At 34.4% G+C, this 12913-nt stretch overlaps 1 protein-coding gene across 2 annotated transcripts in view; it reads right to left on the bottom strand.

Annotated features, from left to right (window-relative positions):
* The window catches only part of VPS50 (VPS50 subunit of EARP/GARPII complex), a 125195-nt gene that overhangs the window by 86317 nt on the left and 25965 nt on the right, over positions 1–12913 (bottom strand). The window contains exons 9-11 of one of the 2 annotated variants that reach the window (XM_030932465.1): positions 11587–11669; positions 9762–9806; positions 170–212 (exon numbers count right to left, since the gene is read on the bottom strand). In XM_030932465.1, the coding sequence (XP_030788325.1) occupies positions 170–212; positions 9762–9806; positions 11587–11669 (171 nt within the window). The remainder of the gene's footprint in view (positions 1–169; positions 213–9761; positions 9807–11586; positions 11670–12913) is intronic. The other variant, XM_010353153.2, reaches the window with a different exon arrangement.

Below are 12913 nucleotides of genomic sequence, written 5' to 3'. Positions count from 1 at the left end.
TTTTTACATAAACTTGACCATAAATAGATGTTCCAAATGAAAATCAAGAAATACAGTGATTTAGAGACATTCGTAATAACATAAAAGCCAAAACAAAACGTTGCACTTATGTTATTCAAAAACTTCTGAAAAGAAAAAGTCATTAAGGTTAGGATATAATCCTTCTTACCTCAATCTGTTCCAAAGTATCTTGCAGCTTTGAATTCAGTTCACTATTAAAAAAAAAAAAAAAAAAAAAGTCTTTTTCTATTTCTAAAAGAGACAAACTAAGTGCTAAATAAATACATACTAACTGAATAATTAATCAGTAAATTCAAAGATTAAGAGTATAGACAGTAAGGGATGCTGCTGAATTCTACATACAGACAATGCAATAAGAAAAAGTACTAGAAGGGAATAAATAAGAGTCATTACCAGCAGCAACAGGATTGTGTGAGTAGAAAGAAAGAATCTACAGATAAAACTAAAAAAACTGAAGAATTAAAATTGATAACTTTTACATAAACAATGTTTGTGTGTTTAACAGTCAACTGAATATCCTCTTTCCCAGTGATCTGAAGACCTTCACCCTTTATTTTTATTCTATCTGTCTCAATGTATTGGTCATTCAGGAAATGCAAATTAATACTATAAAAACACTGTAACAAATGAAAAGAATGGCTAAAAATTTTTTTTTAATTAAAAATGACACCACCAAATGTTGGCAAGGATGTTGAGCAAATAGAATCACTCATTTGATGCTAGAGGAAGGGGAAACCGATATAACCTCTTGGAAAACCCTAATATCTACTGAAACAACACACACTCTATCTCCCAGCAGGTCTAGTCCTGGATACATATCGAACAGAAAAGCACACAGAATCCTTGCAGCATTATTTTTAATAGGCAAAAACCTGAGGCAACACAACTGTCTAGAATAATTAGATAAGTAAAATATGATATATTCATACAATAAAATCCTATAGCAATTAAAATTTATGTGAACCCCAAAAACACGTTTGGCAAAAGAAGTCAGTAAAAATAGTATATACTGTATGCTTCCATTTATTTAAAGTTTAAACAAGCAAAACTAATTTTGGTGACAGAAGCCAGAACAGTGCTTACCTTAGAAGAATGACTGGGATGAGACATGCGAGAAGTTTGTGGGGTGTCAGAAATACTTTGTTTCTACTTCTGGGTGGTAATTACATAACTATGTTTACTTTATGAAAGTTTACTGAGTTATACTCATACACTTAGGACATGTTATTGAATCTAGATTTTTTCCCCCCTTTAATTCTTACAAGGTCAGTAAAAAAAAAAATCAATAGAACTAACATCATTTGAATTATTATATCTCACTACTAAAAATGATGTGATATCTAACAAAATAAATGCAATCACAGAGAACATATTTTAACAAGAAAGAATAAAACCTAATTGTTCTTAAAATAGTACAAGTGAAAGACATTTAGCACACCAAAATCAAAGGTTTTTAAAATTGCTATCTACTGATAATAAACTTGACTCTCAAATTCCTAGCAGCCAAAGCAAATAGGGAGGGCCACAGTACATAATTCAGAGTCTAAAACAGAAGAACATACCAGCAGCTCAAGGGGGAAAAATAAATGAAAACAAAAATATAAAAAATCACTTTTGTTGGCATTAAGTTCTGAGATAAAATTTTGCCAGTGCCTTGATCTCCAAAGGCACAACACCCTTGACAATATCCTTACAATACATACAATAATGGGTTCCTTGCATTTGCTTCTTATAGAGCCTTTCAATGCAAGCTAAAGAGATAATACCAGAGTGAGATACAGATAGATATAGATAGCAATCTGTCAGAAAAGTAAAACCAATGTAATACAAGTACACAGTTTTGGATGCTCTCAATGATAAATGTCCAAACATCTAGACGAATTAGATCATTTTCTGCAAATAGTATTTATCATAAGCATACTTTGAATGGAAGTTGAGGACTGGAGAGTATATTCTCAGGTAAAAACTGGAAGTGAGCAAAACTACATCCTTTGACAATTAACAGTGTAGGACTGATACCTTATTAGAAAAAGTAAGATCTCTAACCAGGATTTGTGCCTGAAACATAGCCAAATCCTCAGACGCAGATTAAGGGAATACTTGTAGGTAGGACTGAAATTTCCTTTAAAAAATGATTCTAGGACAATTCCTGCCAAAAAAAAAATATGAATAGATAAATACGTGAATGAAGAATGAAAACTATTGCCCCCAAAATAATTCCCCCAAAAGGATAGCTATGATAGTGCCTTAACACTTTCAAAGAATTAAATAAATCCTCATCCAACCCTAAGAAAAGCAAAACAAATCAGTATCTTCTCTCCCTCAGAGCTGTTCTGTCTCCCATGTTCTCTGTCTCGATTCACAGCATCACCACCTACTCAAAGCTGAAAATCTCAATCATCTTGCATTTTTCCCTCTCTATATGTAATTGGTAATCAAATCCTGATGATTCTACCATTTCATTTCAGATTTCCCATATCCACCTGTGCTTATCTTTTCTCAATTCTATGTCCTAATTCAAGCATTATTACCTTTTGCTTAGGGAATATAAATCATTTTGTTATAAAGATACATGCACGTGTATGTTCATGCAGCACTATTCACGATAACAAAGATACGTGAATAGCAAAGAAATGGAGTCAATCCAAATGCCCATCAATGATAGACTGGATAAAGAAAATGTGGTACATATACACCATAGGATACTATGCAGTCATAAAAAGGAATCAGATCATGTCCTTTCCAGGGACATGGATGAAGCTGGAAGTCATTATCCCCAGCAAACAAACACAGGAATAGAAAACCAAACACCACATTTTCTAATTTATAAGTGGGAGCTGAACAATGAGAACACACGGACACAGGGAGGGGAACAACACACGGTGGGACCTCAGGGGACGGGTGGGGAGAACAGCATCAGGAAAAATAACTAATGCATGCCAGATTTAATACCTAGGTGATGGGTTGATAGGTGCAGCAAACCACCATGGCACACATTTACCTACGTAACAGACCTGCACATCCTGCACACATACCCGGAACTTAAAATAATGAAAAAAAAAAAATAGCCTCCTAATGAATCTGCACATGCAGCACACATATTTTAATCAACCCATCCATTTATTTGACAAACACCATCAACCAAACATTGTACAACATCCTTCAAAAAGCTGTCAGAAATAGTTCTGAGCAGGGGTCTAATTTCACATTGGATTTGGTCAATATTCTACATGATTTGGCAGACACAGTGTTGTCAAATGGCTTGTATGTGAACGGCTTTAGGCAAGGCAAGTGCTCTCTAGTCCTGTGGGCTCTACCATTTCCTGTGGTCTTACATCTGGCAGCCTCACATTTATGCTACCTGCCTGGTCCCTAAAGACATCTGAGTGCAGCTCTTAAGTAAAGCAAGAATAAAACCACATTAATCTCCTCCTTTCAATCTTTTGGTGGCTCCCTATTAAACTAAGGAGAAAAGCCCCAAATTAGTATGGCATATAAGACTTTTAACAATCTGACATGAAAAAAATAACTTCACAATGACTTCTCATTGCCTCTATTTTAGACATACGTACTGTGCACAGCACCTGAACCAAACTCCAGACTTTCACACCCTCAGTTCTTGTACATAGTGGTCACAATAACTTGAATATCCCTTCTTCCTTTCTCACTCACAAGCATCCATCTATCTTTCCAGGCTTAATTCAAACGCCGTATTATCTGGGAAGTCTTTCCCTGCTAAGTAACTACCCCCACAATCTTCATAATACTCTGTTTACAGCATCCTGTATTACAGTAAGGAATACCTGTGGCTGTGTCTCCAAGGCACAAGCATTTAAGGCACTGTGGCTTATTCACTAGTGACTTCCCAGAACTAAATTTACTACCTAACTAAGAGTAGGTAACAAATATTCTAAGTCAAATTTGTAATTCAAAGAAAAATGGCAAAATTTTGCCATCATTCCATTAGCCCCTATTCTCTACCTCAATAAATAAAATTACAGAGAAAGAAGGAAAGGGAAGAGAATGTTTTAGAAGAAAAAGAACCACACTGAACTCTGGGTCTGCAGGTGTCTTAGTAAGAGAAGAGAGATGAGTAAGAGTTAAAGACAGTTCCACTATCATATGGAGTTCAAAATTTCACCCAAGGCTGATCCTAGAGTAACAGAAACAGAGAGGCAAGGACAAGTGGAATAATGAGTAATTCAGAATTGGTAAACATATTCCTTTAGGGAATACTTTGAGTTTGGAGGAAAAAGAAATATATCTGAATTCATTCACAGGTGACAGCAATGATTTCTTCAACTTCTCTATCAAAACAAATGGGCTTATAAATTATAATAAACCTAGATGTTTTTATGGCTGTTGTTAAAGGTAAATGATTCTACATCCTATTTATTAAGATTTAATGCAAATGTGGTAAGGTAAACAGCATGCAGAAGATTATAAACATAAAAATCTATGAATCAAAAATTTGGTTTCAATAAAAATGCTTTCAAAATGTACAACTGCAATTTGACAACAATTTACTACTAATTAAAAATACATATATATGTGCTGACGAGTTGATGGGTGTAGCACACCAACATGGCACAAGTATACATATGTAACAAACCTGCACGTTATGCACATGTACCCTAGAACTTAAAGTATAATAATAAAAAAAGCATATATAAAAGTTATGTGATTAAATAGTGGACATTAACTGTACAGCTTTTAAAGAAGCTCTTACCCACCATTTAGAAGCATGAATTCAATCCATTTTGATCAATTAATCAAAGTATGTTAAAAGGATCTATTCATAAACATTTTGATAAATAAATGCAACATTATGGTCAAAAAATTACCAGTTCTAAGATGGAAGGCTAAAAGCCTTTAAAAGCTATCTGCAAGCTGAATGGAATGAATCAAACAATTCTACAAAGCGTTTTTACCATCACTACAGGAAATATTAAGAATAATTTATCCATAAAGAACTAATTAATAGTGTTCTTTAAACAACTGATCTAGGACACACATACACTCACAAGCATGAGTCCTAGAAAGGTTGCATATAAATCAAGATTTTGAACAAATCTGACTATACAAAAAGACAGGATGGCACAGCGATAATATCTTAATGATCTTTCCCTGGTCTGTTATTAATGAACCATATGATTTAAGTCAAGTCCTTTAATATCTCTGGGCATTAGTTTCCTATATAAAGGTGGGCTAGATAGAAACGGTTGCTTCCAGCTCTAATGTTTCATGATTCTATTATATGCTGAAGACAAGTTACTCAATTGCCCAATTTGTACATGGTTCAGTAAAGCTCTAAAACTTTTAGAATGAGCTTAAGTACTTTCAAGTTTATACTGTATATCCATGGCCCGAAGATGCTGATGTTCCAGTCTGTTTAAATCAGAGCCTATTTAGGTGGTTTTCAATCTACTTACAGGAAGCAGAGAATTTATCAGCAGACCTCAGAGAAACTGATTTTTCAACATTCTGAAGCTAAACCAATAACTCTTAAGTACCATGAAGTGTCTATATGATCCTTCAAACCATATATAACCAGGCTATAACAGAAAGTCTAAGATCACTTTGGATCTAACTAGATCTCTGTCCTCACTTAACTTCACTTAACTCTGTTAATAAATCCCTGACCTGGGCCAGGTGCAGAGGTTCATGCTTATAATCCCAGCACTTTGGGAGGCTGAGGCAGGTGGATTGCCTGAGGTCAGGAGTTCGAGACCAGCCTGGCTAACATGATGAAACCCCATCTCTACTAATAATAGAAAAAAATTAGCCAGGTGTAGTAGCGCACGCCTGTAGTCCCAGCTACTCAGGAGGCTGAGGCAGGAGAATCGCTTGAACCAGGGAGGCAGAGGTTGCAGTGAGCCGAGATTGCACCACTGCACCCCAGCCTAGGTGATAGAATGAGACTCTGTCTCAGAAAAGAAAAGAAAAGAAAAGAAAAGAAAACAAAAGAAAAGAAAAGAAAAGAAAAGAAATCCCTGACCTGATCTATCACCACAAAGCTCAGAGTCCAACACTAATAAGTTCAAAACGTCTCCAATTTTATTAACTATAATTCTAGATCAGCGATCAGAACCCACAGGCCAAATCCAGCTGGCAGTCTATGTTTCTAAATAAAGTTTTACTAGAACATAGCCACATCCCTTTCTTCACTTTTCGTCTACAGCTACTTTCAGCTACAAAGGCAGAGTTGAATAGTTGCAACAGAGACATCACGACACGTAAAACCTAAAATATTTACTATCGGGCCCTTTAAAGACAGTTTGCCAAGTCATGCTAGAGTTCAGCAGAAGAACTTTTAGTTGGTGAACTGATAAAAGTTAAAATAGGAAAGAGACATACGTGTGTATATGTGTCTGTATATATATATATTATATATAGACTTTTTAAAATTATGTTTAAAAAATTAGTAAGCTCTAAAATCCCTGGTTTACTCCAGGGATTAGGAAAGGGAAGGGTGAATGGGGCATAAAGAAAATCGTTTGCTTTTTATTTAAAATCTTGTTTATTAGAATTTTTGACATGTGAAACTGTTATTTTACATTATTTAAAACAGCACAGCATGACAGACGGAGGCAGAGAAAAACAAGTTAAAATAGAAGATAAGAGTGCAGGTGTTATCAAAACTTGGTCCAAGCTGACCAAGCAACAAGGACTCAGGATCTAGACAATGGATCAAGTTAGAAGGCCTAGCAACCTAGCAGAAACAATCAATGTTCAAACATTACTCAAGGCAGGGCTCCTTATGTCCCTGATCTTACAGGAAGAAAGCAGACACATCCTGCTATAAAGAAATTAAACACAACAGGGGAAGAAAAGTTCCTAGTATTGCTGTATTTGTAAGCTTTGTTCATTTGCCATATGACGTAAAGACATTCCACAACCTACAATTTTCACTAAACTACCAAGATCATATTCTGAGAAAAAATGAAGGAATTCTTGAAAGATTATGAGACATTTAATACATCAGTTTATGTTAAAGTATAGTACTCAACAAACCAGTTCAGTAGTATGCAAACTTTACAGTGCATAATACAAAATGCTATCAGGCTCCATCAGGTAGTTTCTTTCAAATACAATAATAAAGCAATTTTGACTTTTAAAAATAACTTTCCTTGAAACAAATTGAGACAAATTTCAAGTGAAAAATAAATTCAGTACTTCATTCACAGATGCACTTTAGCATAAACACATTCTGATTCTTATTCTCAATAAATCCCAACTATATGACTCTCTGTCAATCAACTCAGGAAATGTCAGACAATGTTAAAATGTTCTCTGTCAGTTATAAAAGTGAACAAAACTCGGATTACTGTATATTTTATTAAAGATGTTGAAACATGGTACATCTCAAGGAAGACGCAAGGTGCAGAGGAAGTGCCAGTTCTCTTTCATTTTTCAACCAACTGGGTGCATCATTATATGACAGTCATTCCTCAGTCTCTGTGGGGGATTATTCTGAGACCCTCCATAGGCATCAAAATCCATGGATGCTCAAGTCCTTTATGTAAAATGGCACAGTACTTGCATATAACCTATCCGCATCCTCCTTTATACTTTAAATCATCTTGATTACTTATAATGTCTAATACAATGCAAATGTATGAAATAGTTATGTTGTATTATTTTTATTTTTATTATTTTTACGATTGCATTGTTATTGTTTGGGTTGTATTGTTATTTTTGTTCTTGTTTTTTCTTCCCAAATATTTTCCACTTCCGGCTGAGATACAGAATACAGAGATACAGAACACATGGATACAGAGAGCCGATTACACTTGGTATTTCATGTGTTAAACTACCTAGTTATATAATCTGAGACTTACAAGATACAGAGTCAGTATCTCTTTATGCAGAAGCAAATATGTAAATTCTGTTTTTCCTATTTTCAGAATCATAAGAGTCAGCCCAAAGTTTTTCCATCTCAGCTACTCCAAGTAACTCTCCTTGGAGAGTTTGCTCTCTACCCAAAACAAAAAACTTATTTCCAATAAAGGAGTGATGTGACTAGGAAAGAAAAGAGGAACACACAATCTGCCAAGAAAAAACTAACAAGTAGACAAGTAGGTATACTTTGCATATAAACTTGCTTAAAATATTTTTTAAAAAATCACACCAGAATTCAGAAATGTTCTACATCATGGGGTGATCCTCTTAAAAATCATTTCTAAAAGGAAAATATTTATGATTCTCTAGTCATCAACAAGAATTAGAATAGATAAAAATGTTTTTAAAATTGAGAATATATAAATTCAGTTGGAAGTTAATTAGTGTTCCTAAGACTACTAGAAGGCAAAATGCTTATTCACTCTAATTCACTCAAGTCCAAGCAAAGATTAAATCTTGCCTTTGGCTAAGTTCCACAAGCCCCAAGTCAATTAAATACATTTTAAAAGTGTGGATAAATCCTGTATGAGTAGGCCCAACTAGAGAGCTCAAGAACAGGTGCAACACTGTACTGGGAAGACCAGAGAAAAAAGAGCAAAAACGCACAGAAAAAAAAAAAAAAAGAAGTGTATCTAATTTATAAAGACAAAAATAAAAGAACGTTAGAATAACAATGTCTTTTATCTTTGTGGACTCAACGTGACCCACATGTCAATTAACTCTATCCTTACATCACACATTATATCATCTACGAAAGAAGTGAACAAACGTATTATGTTCTCCCATATAAACAAAATAGTTAAACAACAGGTGAAGGGAAAGAGGGAATGGTGTTAGGCAGGTGAATGGTGGCTGGCAAAGGACATTGTGCTGGTATGGGGTGGAGAAGAGATGCTAGCAGAGGGGCTACTGTCACCACCAGACAGCTCCAACTGATAGCCCTGCTCTCTAAGTCACCCTGACACTGTCACTAAATCACCAACTTAAAAACCCAAATTTATCTAAGTTTTCGTAAGACATCTAAAGTAAAACCGCATTACAAAGAATTCCTTGGGATATGTGAATGTATGTGTGATGTATTTTTACCTATTTGCAGAGAATAAGACCAATTTTTCTTATTATCACATGCATGACTCACATATCTAAACATAGCATGCTTCTTATACACTGTATTACCTAAAATAACTATTAATTTAAATCTTTTCCATTTCAACCTTTTAACCTCATTTGATAACTGTAGCCACACCTCCTCCACATACCAGTATATCCATTAATTTAAAAAGTGCTCAGAAGCCACTTGATATCAATTTTTAAAAGCCCAAATAAGAATTTCTTTCAAAGACATTTTTTACAGTTAACACTCATCATGTAAGACATTTACTTTAGCATAGCTAAAATAGATTTTTAATTATATAAAAGTTTCAACACATCACCTGCTCCCTCAATTTCCTGCCACCCAATTCCACGCTCATTCTTCCCTATTATAATAGACAGTGACCTTTTCAAAGTCAATCTCTGCAATAATCCCTGCAAAGCCTTAGTATATTATTATGCTATTTTATTTTCAGCTTCTCACTCTCTCCCACCAATTTTCATATATTGAGGTTTCTCCTTCTTAATTCTGTATCTGTCCTCGTCACAAAATTTCCTCACCTTACACTTGATAGTTCAACCAGCTCCCACCAAATCTGTCCCCAAAAGGTCAACTATGACCTCTTTGTTGCTATAAATCCAATAGATACATATTTTCAGTCTTCATTTTGCTTGGTATCTCTGCAACAAAGATTTCATTTCTGGTATAGACAGTTTCCTATTCACACCCTCATATCCTGGCCTACCTTAAGTTTTCCTGTTCCTCCTTCAGGTCCTCCTCAGTCTTGACCCTGGAAGGAGAGTTAGATCCGAAAGCTTCCACTGTATGCACAACTTCCTTCTCTCTACAGCCTAATTCTATGGGTGCCTACTTGAATATAAGTCCTTCTTGAGAGATTATGTTCTTTATGAAACCAGGGATTATATTGATTACACTGTATGTGGTTTATCACCATACCTACAATTTTAAAGCAAAGTACCTGGCATAAACACTCTGTAAACTGCCTGAATTACTTTCACCCAATAAACAAGCTGTTACTATATAACAGATTTATCACTACAAAATGAACTAAACGGATGCTTTGGTTCAAATGGATTTGCTTTTTCAGGACCCAGAATGGCTTGTTAGAAATTTCTAAATACATTCAACATACTAAAACTAATTCTCTATTTACTTAACCTAATAAGTGTAAATGACATCATCAGGTTTCTAATGACAGTTAATGACTCTCAAAATGGAGAAAATGAAAGTGTCACTGGTACTACTCAATTTATATCCTAACCGAATAAAAAATGTGTAACTTCAAGCTGGGCATGGTGAAGTTAGAGATCAGCCTGACTGACATGGCAAAACCCCATCTCTACTAAAAATACAAAAATTAGCTGGGCAACGGCAGGCTACTCAGGAGACTGAGGCAGGAGAATCACTTAAACCCAGGAGGCAGAGGTTGCAGTGAGTCAAGATCATACCACTGCACTCCAGCCTGGGTGACAGAGTGAGACTCTATCTAAAAAAAAAAAAAAAAAAAAAGTGTAACTTCAATCTGCACATTTTAAAGAAAAAAAAATACCATAGAGACTTAAACAGCATTTCTGGAAGGAAAATATCTAGCCCTTAGCCTATAACCAGCAAACACTTATAATATGAGATAATTTTTTTTTAATTAATTCAAACCTATACTAATGTTTTGCTCTACTATAATGCTTTCAGTTTTCAGGTACTAGCAATCAACATCTACAACAACAGTGAGTCATGCTCACCGAATGCCAGAATTTCCATACAGGAGAGACAAAGGGGATGCAATCTGGGATGGGTATGAATTTAATTTGATATTGGATTTGTTTGGCAAGCACACTATTTCACTTAGATTGTACATTTATTTGTGATGGCTTTAGAGGAATGTTGGAAATTACACCTAGAGATTAGAGCTTCTCCAAGACTGTCACAAGTAATGCAAATTCCTCATTTTAAGCAAACCAAAATGCTATTCATAAAGTTAGAGATAATAGCAAAATATGCAGTGGCTATTTTTCTGTTTTACATTTAATAATAAACAAAAGACATAACACATAGAATACATAATCACTTACCTATTACAAACACAATTATTATATACATTGAAATTATACTTAAATTTTCCAAAAGACTTTTTATCATGATGAGCTGAACACTTGAACCATCTGGATCTTAAACACAAGCTGCAATAATATCCTCAATATTTATAAGCTGGGCAAAGTTAAGGAAGAATTCCCAAGAGGTACATTGGATATATGAACAGATAATTTCTTCTTGTCTACAACTCTATAAAAATAGAATCCGTTGGATTGGAAAGAATATGAAAAATGAATTTCAATGAGGTGACAAGAAAAAGCAGGAATGAAAACTATCTGCTCTTTCACACCTTAAAATCTATTATTTATAATTTTATTGTACTGCCCATATATAAACACGAATGTTAAACTAGAACACAGCACTTTACACTAACTTTCAACGTTTATTAACATTTTTACACAACTGCTACATAAAAAGCTGACAAGAGAATCTGCTTTAAACCTTTTACACGACCTTACCTTATACAACTGTAATGTTTAAAAGTACTGGCAGCTTTTTGACATTCAAGGCACAACTGAATAGCTCCTGGATAATCTTCCTCCTTAAGATAACAACAACAGGAGTCATTAGAATACAAACATTTTTTCTTAAAGCTCCTGATAAAAAAAACCTCTGTTCATATTCTAACCAAAAGTTGCAGAATCAAAAAATGTTAATTCCTCTTAGAATATTAATGATAGATAAGTGACAAAATATAAGAGGCAACTAGTTCCAGGCCTAAGATATATACATAGAAGAAATATTTAAAATATTCTATTCCTTCAAAGTAACAGCCCCCTGAAGACGATGACTTATGGATAAATCCTACATTAAATCATTAGCTGCTTCACAGGGAAGGTTTTCTTTAACTGTTAACATATCTTCTTTCAGTAATGCCTATACAAAATGTTTCAAAATAGTATGCATTCTATTTGTAATTGATATTCAACAATTTACCACCAAGAAATTAATAAATAGTTCTAAAGAAATAAATTTAGAAAAAAACAATATAATAATTAATAAACTCAGAGTATTTTTATCACCTAACAGTAATTTAATGCCAAATGAATTTTTCATATGGGTTTCTGAAACCCTAGTTAGCAGTAATAGCTGAGAAGTAATAAAGCAATTATACAGAAAACCACAAAAACTCGTCCCTATGCTCAATTCTAAATTCAGCAGATGCAGTACAAACCACTAGTGATGCTGATAACGACAAAGTACCTACCCCAAGGAGCTCAAGTATTATTAGGAAACACACATATTACATTATGCTTTGGAGAACCTTATGACAGAAGTAGACAGAAAATGCTAAGAATACATCAAAGAAAAAACAGATGGCTCACTCAGAAAAGCAATTAATACACGATACTGAACAAAACTAAAGTATCACACAGGCCTTAAATTACTACTACATGCTAGATGAAAAAGATGCTAGATGAAAAAGATGTTTTTTTAATTTTATTAATTTTTATTAATTTTTTTATTTTTTTTAAATTAATTTTTATTGCTATTTGGATGTAATACAACCAAACAAGTTAACATTCCAATGTTATCAGAAGACAAATGTTTCCCCAAATATATTTGCTTTTCTAAATAAAGTATATATCATGTCAATAGAAAAAGGCTCCAGAACAAGTATCTTTACGTGTCTAAAAGTATTCTTTTTTTTTTTTTTTTTTTTTGAGACGGAGTCTTGCTCTGTCACCCAGGCTGGAGTGCAGTGGCCGCATCTCAGCTCACTGCAAGCTCCGCCTCCCAGGTTTACGCCATTCTCCTGCCTCAGCCTCCCGAGTAGCTGGGACT

The sequence above is a fragment of the Rhinopithecus roxellana genome, chromosome 6, assembly GCF_007565055.1.
Source record: "Rhinopithecus roxellana isolate Shanxi Qingling chromosome 6, ASM756505v1, whole genome shotgun sequence".
NCBI lineage: Eukaryota > Metazoa > Chordata > Mammalia > Primates > Cercopithecidae > Rhinopithecus > Rhinopithecus roxellana.
The sequence above is the reverse complement of the archived record's forward strand: the minus strand, read 5'-3'. Positions and strand labels throughout refer to the sequence as shown.